The sequence below is a fragment of the Lipotes vexillifer genome, unplaced genomic scaffold, assembly GCF_000442215.2.
Source record: "Lipotes vexillifer unplaced genomic scaffold, Lipotes_vexillifer_v1.1 scaffold975, whole genome shotgun sequence".
Lineage (NCBI taxonomy): Eukaryota > Metazoa > Chordata > Mammalia > Artiodactyla > Lipotidae > Lipotes > Lipotes vexillifer.
The window spans coordinates 144,947-159,185 of NW_006772641.1; the positions used below are offsets into that span (position 1 = coordinate 144,947).

The following is a 14,239-nucleotide window of genomic DNA, read 5'->3' on the forward strand; positions in this document are numbered from 1 at the left end:
CTCTCAAGACAGCCCAAGTAATTTGAGGGTTGAGATGCCAGAGTCGTTGCTTCCTGAGATCCTTGGACATGTTCACACCACCAGAAGCAGAAGGCACAAGGCCCCCGACGTCTCACCTGGGGCAGGGAGAGAGAAGTTCCCAGCAGCTCCTAAGGCCAGTCTCATAGACTCAGCCATGGCTCAGAGAAGACTCTGGGCATCCCCTCCTCAGCCCAGGGGTCACAGTTCTGGCGTTGTGGAGGCCACCTGCCCCCGGGCGCCAGGAGGCAGCCTGAGGAGAACGGTCTGCAAGGAGCCGGGCCGTGGGAAGCCGGCCTTCTCCCTGAGCAGCCGCCAGGTGCCGCCCTCAATGGCATAGAGCAGCGTAAACACGCGGTTGACCGTATAGACGGTGTCGCCGCGCACCACGGCCGTGAAAAGCGCGCCCTTGCTGTTGACGAACTGGCCGGGCAGCGCCGTCCACTGGCCCGTGGCCAGGTTGAGGCAGTCGATGGCGCAGTGCAGGAAGTCATCCTTAGGTCCGTTGCGCACCACGTAGAGACTATCGCGGTGGGCCACCATGCAGTGGCCATAGCTCTGAGGGCGCCGCAGCTCGGCCACGGGCAGCCACGCGTCGGCCGTCACCGTGTACTCCACCACGGTCGTGGTGTCGGCTGGCCGCCACAGACACACGAAGAGGCGGCCGCGGGCTTGGGCGCAGGGCACGCCGGCAGCTGGCTGCGGCAGGTTGGCCGCGAAGCTCCAGCAGCCCGCGGCCGGGTCGTAGCGCTCCACGGAGCTCATGGCCATCCTCTGGAATTCGCCCCCGATGGCATAGAGGCGGCCGTCAAAGCCGGCCAGCGCCGTGTCGTAGCGCGGCTGGTGGGGGCTGGGGAACTCGCGCCACGTGCCGCCGTCGGGGTCGTAGCAGAAGCCCAGTTCCACCACTTCCTTGTTGGGGCCCCGCACGCCCCCCACGATGTAGAGCTTGTTGCCCAGCGTAGCCACGCCGGCCAGCAGCGTGCTGGCCTCCAGGGGCAGCGCGGCCAGCGTGCGCCACGCGTCCTCTTCTTCGTCCAGGTAGCACACGGTGCGCGATGCGTCCTCCAAGAAGCCGGGCGCCGGCGCATGCGTGCTGACGGCCACGTAGCTGCTGGGTCGCAGCGCCGCCACGTAGGCGCGAGCCTCGGGCAGCGCCAGCTCGGCCGCTAGCTCGCTAGCGCCGTCGCGGATGAAGAGCGCGGCGCTGTGGAAGACGTCGTGCAGGCCGAAGGCGGCGGCAGCGTCGCACAGCAGCGCGCAGTTGTCCGACGTGAGGCTGTGCTCCAGAAAGCGCGCCAGCGCCGGTGTCTGCAGGAAGGCGGCGCACTCCACGGCTTGCAGCAGCTCGTCGGGGGCCGCCAGCGCCGGCCTTTCGCCGCGCAGCACCCGCAGCATGGTGCGGAAGCCGTCCGGGCTCAGAGCGCCCAGGCGCACCTCGGCCGCGCGCGCTTCCCTCATGCCCGAGCGGAAGAGGCCGCGGAAAAAGCCGCAGTGCTCCACCAGCAGTGCCCGGTCGGCCTGGAAGAGCTGGCTGCCCACCCACACCTGCATCAGGGCCCCAGGGCCCTGCGGCATGGCGGGCCCAGGCGCGGAGGCCGCCTCCGGGGGCCTGGATGCAGCGGTCACCGACTCCGGGGCTCCCCCGTATCGGCAAAAACTTACCCGGGGCATATAAATATCTTCCTGGCTAAAGATAGTACGGCTCATGTGATGTGGTGGCCAGCGGGCTGGATGGCCGAGGGCCCGGAGGGCATCTGGAGACCTGCCGGGCCACTCACTTCCGTAAGAAAAATAGTAATAATGGTGACCATATACCGGGCACCTACTGCATTCAGGGCACTGTGAGGGCAGTTTACAAAATATCCCATTTAACCGGCACTAAAGCAGTTGTAAGCCCTCGTGCAGGTACCCTAACTCTGACCCTGTTTCTTCGAAATGGGGCCAATAATAACACCTGTTTCACGGTATTTCGACAGTATCTGTACAGTGTTCGGAATGAGGCTCAGAGAATTTACATGACTTGTTCAAGGTCATTCAGCTGGGAAAGAGCAAGGACGGGATGAATACCTAGCTCACGCCTTCGGTTGTTGGGGCAGGGGTACTTGGGTGCCGGAGGGAGAGGCACAGGTGGAACACATAGAGTGGGCCGGGCTGGGGTCCAGAGTAGGTTTTATTTTGGCTTGGGCCTCTGCCCCTGACTCTGGTCTAGACCAATCTCTTTTTTTTTTTAATGGTTATTTAATTTTATTAATTTGTGGCTGCGTCGGGTGTTCGTTGCTGCGTGCAGGCTTTTCTCTAGTTGCGGTGAGCGGGGGGCTACTCTTTGTTGCGGTGCGCGGGCTTCTCATTGCGGTGGCTTCTCGTTGCAGAGCACGGGCTCTAGGCACATGGGCTTCAGTAGTTGTGGCTCGTGGGCTCTAGAGCGCAGGCTCAATAGTTGTGGCATACGGGCTTAGTTACTCCGCGGCATGTGGGACCTCCCCGGACCAGGGCTTGAACCCGCGTCTCCTGCACTGGCAGGCGGATTCTTAACCACTGCGCCACCACGGAAGCCCCTAGACCAATCTCTTTTTGAGCCTCGATTTCCTTCTCTGTAAAAATGCATGGGTAACAGGTGAACGTTCAGTAAGTCCCTGAATGTGGAAGTATTCCCTGACTCGGGATGGGTGTGGGAAGCTGGTGTCTGTTCCCCTCTTGCTGCTCCCCACTCGTCCATTGCTGTATAGCTCAGATCTTGGGAAAAGGAAAGTGGGGCTGCTGAGGGGACTATATGTCTGTGGATGGGAAGGAGACAGGCTTCTTGAAATAATATTCAACATGTAAATTGCACTGTCAGGCATTTTCTGAACACTTGAATGTCTATAATCCTTGCAGCAATCAGGTGAGAAAATAAGTATTATTTCCCTTCGTTTGATAGATATTATCCATTTATTGCTCACAGCATGCATGAGTCAGATATGATTAAATTCACAGATGAGGAGACTGAGTTACCGAGAGGTTCACTCACATGCCCGAGATGACAGGGCCAGAGAGCAGCAAAGCTAGGACTGGAGTGCAGCCAGTCTGACCCCAGAGCCTGCGTCTCTAACCGTTGTGCTCTGCTCCCTCCCTGTGCTACAAATGCTGGGCAGTCACTTTGTGCCAGGAGGTCACAGTTGGAAGGAATTTCAGTCTCCTATGGTTCAACCCCTTCACTTACAGTAGAGGATCAGACAGGGAATTGCCCAGGGTCTGGAAGCAGACAGCCCCAGGCCTCCTGCTGCCCACCTTGCCCAGAACTTTCCTGGGTCACCACCTAAGACTCCGGGTTCCAAAATGTCAGCCGGAAGGGAGCTTGGTGATTATCTTCTCCTGCTACCTTGTTCTACAGGTGGGTTAACTGAGGCCCAGCCCTGTGTAGGATGTATCTGCCTTTCAGGAGATGTTCAGCAGCAGGTCTTCTTCAGGAGGGATGGGGTAGCTCAGTGGCTCACAGTGATAAAGCTGTACTTGGGAAGGGAGCAGGGGAACTTCCCTCCCCCCAAGACACACGCATGCACAGGTCCTCAAGTATGAATCTGCAGACCTAACACGAGTGTGCCTTTCTTGCCGGGGACTCCCACCCAGTTCACACCATTAAAGCAGGGCTGGGATGTGGGGACCACTTGTGTGAGCCTGGGAAGCCAGAAGCCTGGAGGCGGCAGCCAGAAATATGCAAGACTCTGCCCAAGAGACCAGACAGGAAGAGGAGGAAGAGATAGAGGGGGTGGGCAGGAGTCCCCACGGATACTATCCCAGGCCCTCTGCCAGCTTTTCTCCTTCCCTGAGGCTAGACGTTGGCTGAAAGCATGACAGCCCCTCCTTGGAGGAAAGTGGGCTCTGCAGTGGCCAGTCCTGACTCTGTCCTTGCTAGTGGTCTCAAGGATAGGGAGAGTGTCTGACTGTTCTCATTTCGCAGATGAGGAAAGGGAGGCCTAGAGATGGAATGGGCTTTGCCTTGGTTATGAATGAAGATGTGGGATGGATTGAACCCCGTCCACTTGACCCCAGGCCCCAGCCCAGCTGCCTCTCTTCACCTGCATCAGCCAGGTGGGGAAGGGGCTGACCCCCAGGGGGGTCACAGTTCCCTCCCCAGATGGCCTGTTCCTGGCACCTAGTAACTGGTAGACAGACAGAACCACTGCCTGCACCTCTCCTGAGAGCAGGAGTGGGAAGGAGCACGAACCCCCTACTGGCTGAAGTTCCCTCCCAGTCCCAGTTTTTCACAAGTCCATCCCTGATTTCAGTGGGTTGGAGGGCTAGTGCACACACCCAGCTCCCACCCTCAGCAGCCAGGAAGTGCGGAGGGGGTCGTCCAAGGTGGGGCGTCATGACTCTGAGGCTGAGTCCAGGATCAGCACTTTGGCCCTGTGCCCAAGGCCCCAGTGGGGTGTTTTCTGCAGCTGGTGAGAGTTTCCTCCACCCGGACAACAAATGTCCCTCTGGGACTTGGAGAGGACAAGGAAACTGTCATGGCTGTGGGCAGCCCACGGAGTTCCCAGGCTCTGCCCGACCTCACACCAACCTCCCTCTCTACTTAGCAAGGTTGAGGGTGGAGGCAAGGAAAGGGGCTCTGTGTCAGACCCTGAGCCTTTCTAGAGCACACGCCCCACCTTGTACATCTCTCTATCTGCAGTGATTGGCACACTGAGGGATCTGGTGGACTTCTGGATCCTAACCTAAGTAGGAATCCCCAGTCTGATGGAGGAGACACAACCCCTGACCCAGGAGAGCCTGCAATCTGGTGGAGGACTGGGCCCAGCTCCACCACCCTGCACAATTCCCCTTCTGACCCTCCACTATAAATGAAGGTGTTGAACCATATGAGACTGAAGTTCCCTCCAACTGTGACCTCCTGGCCCTCCTGCCTGATGGGTGACCCCTGGCCTTTGCCACCCATGGTGGTATTTCTGCACACAGGGTAGTGATGAGCTTGCCTGGACCTGAAGAAGAGCACTGGACTAGGAGGCAGGATTCCTCCGGGGCTTTGATGCTTGTACTACCACTGGCTTGCAAAGCTACCCAACCTGTCCAGGCCTCAGTTCTTTTTTTTTTTTTTTGGCCATGCCATGCAGCATGCGGGATCTTAGTTCCCCAACCAGGGATCAAACCTGTGGCCCCTGCATTGAGAGTGCAGAGTCTTAACCACTGGACCACCAGGGAAGTCCCCAGGCCTCAGTTCTTCATCTGTAAAGTGGAGCTTGGATCTGACTTCTAAGGTTCTGTTCAGTTTTGACATCTGAATTTATAACTGAAAAATCACAGAAGTGGTTGTCATATTTTGCCTCCAGGGAATGCAGTGACATCACAGAGGGAGTCCCAAAAGGTTAGCTTTATGTGGAATGGCTTCTGGGGGTGGGAGTAGGGGTGGGTGGCAAGGGCAGGATCTAGTCCTACCTGTCTAGACCTGTATGTGCCCCACTCACTCCAGAGCCACCTATTGAGCACCTGCTGCAAGCCCACTGCTGGGTGAGGGGCCACATCCTCTGCAGTTCGAGGGCCCCAGGGCCCCTTATAAGAGCCTCAAATGTGGGGAGGTGGTGATAAGGAGGGTTGGGATACTGGCCCTAGCAGAATAACCTCTCTCTTGACTCAAAGTGCCCAAATTCCTGGTCACTAAACAGTTGTGGCTTCTTGGCAGTTGGGTGAGAAGTGTGAGCTATTCGTGTCCAGGGGAGTGCAGGGAACTATCACTTGCTGTTTTGGGCTATGGGCCAACCTCTAGGTGGAATATTTTCATGTTATCTCATCTAATACTTAATATCATCCCTATTTTAAATATGAAGTGTCTCTGTAACTCTTTCACTATGAAATGGGTGTGATAACTACCCCTTAGGATGGATAAAAAACAGAGAAGTGGGGCTTCCCTGGTGGCGCAGTGGTTGAGAGTCCACCTGCCGATGCAGGGGACACGGGTTCATGCCCCGGTCTGGGAAGATCCCACATGCCGTGGAGCAGCTGGACCCGTGAGCCATGACCACTGAGCCTGCGCATCCGGAGCCTGTGCTCCGCAGTGGAAGAGGCCACAGCAGCAAGAGGCCCGCGTACCGCAAAAAAACCAAAAAACCAAAAACAGAGAAGTGCATTAAGCGTTGTGAATAATTCAAGGAGATTATTATCATATTGGCTTAGTCTAATAGATATTTAATTATATTGCAGCTCTGGGAATTCTGAATGAGTTTGGGGTCTTTGAAAAATAGACCAAGAAGGGCTGAGAGTCAACGATGATTTCTCATTGGTAGGAATTCCAAACACATGTATTTCAAATCCTTTAAATCAGAGTCCCTTCAGCTCAACATTATTCATAGATTTTAAAAAAATCCCCAAGACAGGTCAATAATTTGGTGATGGTATTTGTGTATAAAAACAATGACTATTCCTTTCAATGAATTGTACCCCCCAGGGAATGACATAGGTGGAAATTTTTATATTTTAATCTTTCAGGTCTGACTCAGCACTTCAAATTCCCTATATCAAATTTCCATAATTATTTGACTGTATTTGTTTGTTTGTTTTGTTTGTTTTGGACTCGCCACGCAGCATGTGGGACCCTAGTTCCCAGAACAGGGATTGAACCCGTGCCCCCACAGTGGAAGCACGGGATCTCAACCACTGGACCACCAGGGAAGTCCTTTGACTATGTTTTTGGATAGATTTTGGAACTGTTGGTAGTGGTTGAGAATACAGTTGATGTGTGAGAAAAAATGTACAGGGAGTAATAAAATGAGGAACTGAGGCCCAGATGGACAAAGTAGCTCATTCCACAGTCTGGCAGTAAGTGACCAATTCCAAGAGCCTTTCTGGTACACAATGGGCACTTCTGAGTGCTGGACAAGCAGCCCACAGATGAGGAGGCTGAGGATTGGGAATGGGAGTGGTTGCAGCTGTGAGATGGGCACTGTTTTCCTCCCAAGCCTCGTAGGAGGGGCAGACTTTGGGCACTTAGCGGTCACAGCTGAGGGCCTGAGTAACCAGCTGGCAAAGAATTCAAATCTTTTAAATAGAAGTGAGTTAAGGTCACCTCATCCCATCTTGCAAATCATTGTGGTGTCTCCTTACAACACCTCCTTTTAGTGTCACCCCCTTGATTACCTTCAGAGTCAGGGGGCTCACTTCTTCCAAAGACAGTAGTCCCTTCTAACTATGGGCAGCTCAGGTGATTAGAGTTCACACTCACACTGAGCTAGAACCTGCCTCCTTGCAGCTCCCATCTACTGGTTGGTCTGAGTCTTAAAGATAAGGAACGTAACTCCCCCAGAATCACATAAGTAGGGCAGTAGCAGAGCCCAGGTTTACTCCCAGTTGGGCCTCTGGGGGTCCACAGCCTGCCCTCTCTCTAGCAGTCCTCCAGTGAGGCTGAGTCTCCCCATAGCCCCACCCAGAACCAGTCTGTCCTCCCAGGACTAGGGCCAGCCCAGGGATGTGGCTAGAACTTGGCTCCCACTTTTTCTCCTTCTACAACTCAAAGGAAAACCCTTGGCCATTAGCTCTGTGAGCGATTCTGGCCTGTGGGTGTAATCTAAACAAATTCCTCCCAACACCTTAGAGTCTTAATAACACAGCTGGTTTACCATGATCTCCCAGAAACACTATTAGGCTGAGTCAGTATTCATGTCCTGTCCTGGAAAATAATTTTCTCTCTTGGTTGAGGAGAAGTTATTACCATCAGGCTCTGACTCCAGACCCTCCGCCTGCTGACCTGGGTTTTCCTGGTTTCTTTTGCACATGGGTGGGTAGATTAGCTACGGGAGGATAGGGGTTTGGGGTTGGAAGGGGAAGGGCTGCAGTGAGAAGTCTCTGAGACTCCCATATCTTTCTCCACTCAAGACTGGAGTGTATTCCAAAAGAGAGGTCCCACAGGGTTCTAGAAAGTACTCAGACATGGAACCCAGGGTTTATTTTGTCACTCTCCATTAGGCTTGAATTGGATTTATTTCCCCCTTCCTTTAGTATTATAGATGGGGACACCAAAGCCCAAAGAAGTGAGATGACTTGCCTAAGGTCACCCAGTGAAAGAGCTGGCACTAGATCCTAAATGTCCAGATTCCTCATGTCACCCCTTTGCCCTGTTTCCAGCATGACCAGATTTACCCTGGGTTTCAAGGGTAATGACAGGTGACCCTGCCAGGCTCATCCACCAATCCCAGAATCATAGGCAAGAGGGAGTGCCAGGTTTTAGAATAAAATGCCCCATTTACACACTAGGCCACAAACACATGGGACTCATTAGCTCCCATCAGGGAGAAAACAGTAATCCAGAATGGGTTTGGTTTCTTGAAGCTGGACCCAGATTGGCCATGAAATCTTAGTAAAGTCGTCTCCCCCCACCTCCCCACCCCCAGCGCCCCCCCTCCCGTTCCCAGAAGCTAGGATTCTTTATGGGTTCTGTAGTGATGCCTGAGAGTCCCCACACCGAAGGGGAGGGTAATGTGGTCGGGGAAGTTGTGTGCCAAGGTTGAGCTGGCTTGTGATCCAGAGAAAGGACCAGGCTCGGTGTTGAACCCGGCAGGCTTCCCGGAGGAGGAGGCGGGGCCAGCTGGGTAAAACAAAGGGAGGGGTGGATCTTCTTGCTGATGGGAAGTGACTGAGTGGAGATTCAGACAAGGCTGGAAACATCCTTCCCCTCAGTGCCCCTATACCTGGCCTGCCTCTCTCCGGTACTTGTCCTTTCCCGCCGGGTCTTGGGGGCGCTCCGAAGGGTGACGGCGCCGCCCGGCCCTCGAGGTCCAGCAAGGCCCTGGGGGGCGCGGCCGGCCGGAGATCCTTTCCGCTCGCAGGGGTCTCCGCAGCCCTTACAAGGAGTTTGGCGGCGCTCGGGCGGCCCCGCCTGCCGGGCTCCCCCGGCCCCTCCTCCGCGCACGGTCGGGCCTGGCCGCGGGAAGGCTGCCTGTTAGGCGCGGGGCCCGGGAGGCCGACGCCGCCGGGGCCGCGAGTGCCAGAGAGGCCGCCACTCGCTCCCGAAGGCCCCTACGGGCGGGCACGCTGCTCGAGGCCCTTAGGCCAGGACCCGTCTCCCTCTCCGCAGCGTCGCCATGTCCTCGGTGTTCGGGAAACCCCGCGCGGGCAGCGGGCAGCAGAGCGCACCCCTCGAGGTCAACTTGGCCATCCTGGGGCGCCGCGGGGTGGGCAAGTCCGGTGAGTGGGGTGCGGGCGGGAGGGAAGGGGTCAGGCGGGGACGCGAGAGACGGGGAGCGGTGGAGGGAACGGGGCGCTGTGGGCTTGCGGGCAGGCTCTTCCACGGGTTTTCGGGGCTTCCCGCGCCCAGGTGGGTTGGATGAGACACCGTGATGGTATCCTTCTTTGCCTCAGCTTCTCTTGCTTGGTTCTCCCTCAGCTTGTTTTCAGCTCCTCCATCTCTCAGCTGTCTTCTCTTCCTGGCCTGTCTTTCCCTCTGTGTCTCCCTACTGTGTCTGTGTCCTCCTTGTCTGTGACCCCAGCTGTCTCCCCTCTGTCTCTGTGTCTCCCAGTCCTCTGCTGGTCTCCCCCTTGCCGTTCACCGCCCTCCATCTCCTCTTCCTGGCCAGCCGTCAGCCCTGGTGACTGGCACCAAAGGAACCTGTTAGGCACTGATCCCCAGCCCAGGGCCCCTACAGAGCTTAGTTGCAGCCTTGCTGCTCCTTGATTTAGGCCAGGGGAGAAGGGGCCCCAGGCCCCTGAAGGGAGGTGGTAAAAGTCGCTGGCTTTTGGGATTTCCCAGGGCCAGGCTGCTACCCACTCCCCACCCCAATTCTCTGGGATTCTGGAACAAAGTGTGAATTCTTATCAAATGTGTTTGTTTCAAGTCAGACCCCTCCCTTGACTTTACGGAAACACATTGGACTATGGTCTCAGGTGCCTCGGACTTGTCCTTAATGAACAAAGCGCTTGGATTTACACTCAGGCCATTTCTATCAACACTGAACTCTGCTTTCACCACTTTTGGCAGCTGGAGCCCAGCTGGAGCCCAGGGGGTGGGGGTGGGGGGTGTCACCATAGGCAAAGATCCAGAAAAAGGGTTCACCGCTCTCCCCGCCATTCCCAGTCCCAGGCAGCTGAAGGGCGGAAGGCAGAGGGGGCTCCTCCACTGGCTGTTTTCCAGTTGCAGCCATTAGTGAATGGCCATCATGGACTCAGCTGTGAGTTTCCTTCTCCAGGGTGTTCTTTGAAACTCACCGGGAGCCTACTCTCCACTTTTGAAGCCAGCCCCCTGGCTCAGAGATGGGACTCTGGATCATGCTTTCCTAGAGAAAAGATTTGCCCTCTTCCCTTTGAAAATCAAATTGTTATCTGTGGCTCTGTCACTGGTACAGTTTAGCCAGTGACTACATGAATGAAAGAATTTAAATTTTAAAATATGTATTCCCTGGGTATTAGTTTGCAAACTGACACTGTTAGGAATCCTGGGAAAGAATTTTAAGGATTTTCTTTAAAATACCGCATTACTTTTTAAGAGTTCAGTATAGTAGTGGGCTGAACCCTCAGCTTTATGTGGTTAAATTCTGAACAAAAATCAATCTTGTTAATGCATTCCACCTGGGGAGAACTTCCCCAGGTTTTATGTTCTGTGACACTCCCATGATGAGTGTGGAGGCCTTAGAGCCAAGACTCGAGGACTGAAGACTAGAGTGTGTTTACTTGGGATTCGGGGGTTCATATCCCTCCCAGAGATCACCCACTGATAACTCAGCTCTTACTCCCTCTTTGGCTTCTGGCCAAAGCTGGGATAAATGCCTCCACACTTCAGTCTTTGTGCCTTGTCAAGGGTGGGGGAGGTCTCTCTTCACTTGGAGTCTCAGCAAGTTGACCCTAAGGTAACTGCTTGCCTGGGTCCAGACCCCTTAGTTAGGGTCTTCACAAACGCCCCTTAGGCTTGCCTCTCATTTGTTTTCTCGCCGCCATCCCCCTCCAAAATAAAACATCCCAGAATGCAGCTGGGAAGGACATGGTTCCCCATATTTCTGGTTTCCTCTGAGCCTCTCAAACCAGTTCCCCAGCTCTCCAGAGAGCAGAGGGGTCACAGAGGCTAGATAAGTCCTCCCTAAAATGAGAGGGGCAGGCTCCAGGGCCCAGCAGCCAGACACGATGGGGAGACTGAGCCAACTTCTTTCTCCTTCTTGCAGCCCTGACGGTGAAGTTTCTGACCAGGAGGTTTATCAGCGAATATGACCCCAACTTGGGTAAGGGCCCACTCCCCGCCCCCGTCCCTCCTGCTGTGCCCACTTGGATCTCCCCTGCAAACACACATATGCCGTGGTGGGCCCAGGCCTGACCAGGACCGCATATCTGGGGGCCGAGGGGAGGAGCCACCAGGATGACTCAGCCCATGTGACAAAATGTTTTAAGTTCCAAAAGTTCCTTCCACAGCTCACCCCAGACAACTTGGGGGTTAGCCCAATTAAGAGAACTGAGAGAAGTTGATTTGCCCTAAAATATGAAGTATGATGAAACTTAAAAAAAAAAAAAATCGTGCATTGCAGAATATCCACAATCCATTAAGTGTTTTTCTTCCAGATGGTTATTCAGTGTACTTTTCCAGAAAAGCTGGACAAGATATTTGGGAAATTCCCTAGTAATACTGGCTTCTAAACCAGTTTTTTAACCACACAAGAAAACTAGTCTTGTATCATGATGGTGTATTGGAAAAAGGGATACCCTGGTGTCAGAGCTGAGTTTGAATCCTGGCTCTGTCACTTATTGGCTGTGCACTTTTGAAGCAGTCACCTAAGCTCTCTGAGCTTCTGTTTCCTTATCTGTGAAATGGGCATAAAAATACCTATCTCAGAGAATTACTGTGAGGATTAAAGACATAACACATGTAAAAGATGTAGCGTACTACCTGACCCACAGAGACATTGAATGCGTATTCACTCCTCCTTCCTTCTTTCTCCTCAAATGGCTTCCCATCTGTGATGGCTGAGATTCGCCCAAGTTAATTAGATCACTGTTTCTGAAAATTAATTTTAGCAGCAGGACCTTTTCCTCAAATAACCTCTTACATGGAAGCCCAATATCTAAATACGTAAAAGCAGAATTTTATTAATATAAATGTCACTTAAAGCTCACATTTATAGCATTTCTTTATGGTAAACTTTCCACTGAGAAAAATGGGGTGTCTGGATGCTCTTTGGAAATGGGGGTTGCAGTCTTAGATTATCTTCCCCCTTCTTAAGAATTGAATAAGGCGTTTGTGGAACCCCTGAAGGCCCTCTGAGGAAACCCAGGGCTCCGGGAGGACCCTGGGGTCCCACAAATGAAACCTCCACAGTGCAGCACCACCGGCAGCAGGCCTCTGATGGAATGCGCCCTTCATGCCTGAAGGAAAGAGCTCCTCAGCCCACTGGTGCCCCTCAGCCCCTCAGTCCAGGCTGGGATGTTGAATCCCAGTGTCAGAGCAGGAAGGGATGTCAAGGCTACTTGGTCCAGTGGTTTTTAGAATTTATTCCTTACGTATTAGAATACCTTCTTCCATGGAGATCTTACACAGAACCCCAGGGGTCAAGCAGAGGAGGCAGAGGGGGTCCCCTGGCTAAGTCAGGAATGCAGGGCAGGCAACTCGCGGACAGTCCTTAAGGGGTTTGTTCCTCAAAGTTTGGTGTGACCGCCTGTGCTTTGACACAGCCCCTCGGCTACAGCGGAGGAAGTAGGCCCAAGGAGCTTTGTGGGCCAGGGTCACCAGCAGGTCTGAGGGGAGCCCATCGATTAGCAGAGGTCAGTGCCCAGGGGAGTGAGACACAGGAGCACGAAGTCAGATGGGTGGGGTGGGGGAGTGGTGGGAAGGGAAGGCACACAGCAGGGATGTCTGGGAGTGGAAAATGGAGATTCTCAAGGACAGTGGCTCAAAAGACAGATTCTGCCTACCTCAAATATTGCATGGAGCATACTTATACTAAAAAGTATTAGCTGTTTATCTGAAATTCACATTTAACTGGTTATATTGTATTTTATTTGGCAACCTATCTCCAGTCTCTCTTCTTCCTGTCTCCCATCCATACCCTTCAGGCAGGGTCCCACCAGAGGAGCCTATTACAGTGGTGGTTTGAGCTTCCTGGTCGAGCAATTTTGGAGTTCTGAACTGGTAGGGGAATGCGTGGTGAGACGGTCTGGGGCGGGGGTGTGGCAGCTCCACAGTGGTTAGTCACCTCAGCCTTTGGTCTCGTACCACACCCTGAGAGCTTCTGAGCTGGAGAGATGGCCAGATGCTCTCCTGTCAACCATTCTGGGATGCCAGTGCTGCTCCTTGGGGGTCCTGTCCACTGTCTGAACATTGCCACCACTATCCCATGGCTGGTTCCAGCAACTGGGGGGGACTCTCGGACCAGAGCCTTTCCTTCTGTGGAGAAAGGTCTGAGCGTCCAAGGAAGAGTTAGCCATGTGGAGATGTAAAACCACCCTTTCCCCTTTTCTTTTTCTTTCTGTACGCAGGCCTCTCACTGCTGTGGCCTCTCCCGTTGCGGAGCACAGGCTCCGGATGCACAGGCTCAGCGGCCATGGCTCAAGGGCCCAGCTGCTCCGCGGCATGTGGTATCTTCCCGGACCGGGGCACGAACCTGTGTCCCGGGCATTGGCAGGCGGACTCTCAACCACTGCGCCACGAGGGAAGCCCCACCCTTTCCCCCTTTTCAAACACCTTCCAAGAGCTTGAGCTCAAAGGGGCCTCTTGAGGGTGGACACCTGTAATGTTCATTCCTATATCCAGCTTGGAATGCAGTGCTAGGCACAACACAGATGCTGTTAAACATGGGATTTGAATTTTGGTTTTAGGATTACCCTTTAAAGAAGAGCTCCTATTATTATCCTCATTTTACAGGTAAAGAAACTGAGGCAGAGAGGGCTCAGTGGTTTGCCTAAGATCATGGAGAACCTCAGGTACAAAGGAAGATGAGACACCACTCCAGTTGCCCTCCACTAAGGGTGGCCTTATGCTATCGAGGACCTGAAGTCAGAAGTCTGTGTGGCACTGGGCTCTCTGAGCCTTGCTTTCCCCATCTGGAAGATAGGACTAATAGACTGTGCTCTGTGTGTGAGCTGTGCCTTGTTATAGGTTGTGACTGTTAGAGTTGGTAGGAGCCAAGAGAGTCAGTGCCTGTGAAAGGGCTTCACCTGTGCTGAGCACTCCAGGAAGTGAGCAGGGGTATCCAGGAGAACACCCTCCTCTCACAGAGGGCTTGGGGGCATCTCACCTGGTTTGCCCAGGGCAGAATGACAAGCTTCTCACCGCTCT

The 14,239-nt window shown here is 54.1% G+C and overlaps 2 protein-coding genes and 1 non-coding gene across 3 annotated transcripts in view; 1 reads left to right on the forward strand and 2 right to left on the reverse strand.

The window, feature by feature from the left end:
* Window positions 1–219: 219 nt before the first annotated feature.
* KBTBD13 (kelch repeat and BTB domain containing 13) lies at window positions 220–1,596 on the reverse strand. The gene has a single exon (XM_007447681.1). The coding sequence runs from the start codon at window positions 1,594–1,596 to the stop codon at window positions 220–222; it is 1,377 nt and encodes a 458-aa protein (XP_007447743.1).
* A 3,533-nt stretch (window positions 1,597–5,129) lies between these two features.
* On the reverse strand, window positions 5,130–5,202 carry TRNAE-CUC (transfer RNA glutamic acid (anticodon CUC)). The gene has a single exon. It is a non-coding gene; the product is annotated as a tRNA-Glu (tRNA).
* A 3,789-nt stretch (window positions 5,203–8,991) lies between these two features.
* RASL12 (RAS like family 12) overlaps window positions 8,992–14,239 on the forward strand; it is a 12,321-nt gene continuing 7,073 nt past the window's right edge. The window contains exons 1-2 of the mRNA XM_007447682.1: window positions 8,992–9,174; window positions 11,139–11,195. Coding sequence (XP_007447744.1) covers window positions 9,072–9,174; window positions 11,139–11,195 — 160 coding nt within the window. The 5' untranslated portion in view covers window positions 8,992–9,071. The remainder of the gene's footprint in view (window positions 9,175–11,138; window positions 11,196–14,239) is intronic.

Coding starts and splice junctions, on each gene's coding strand:
- KBTBD13 (XM_007447681.1), bottom strand. CDS start 1,596: ATGCCGCAGGGCCCTGGGGCCCTGATGCAGGTGTGGGTGGGCAGCCAG.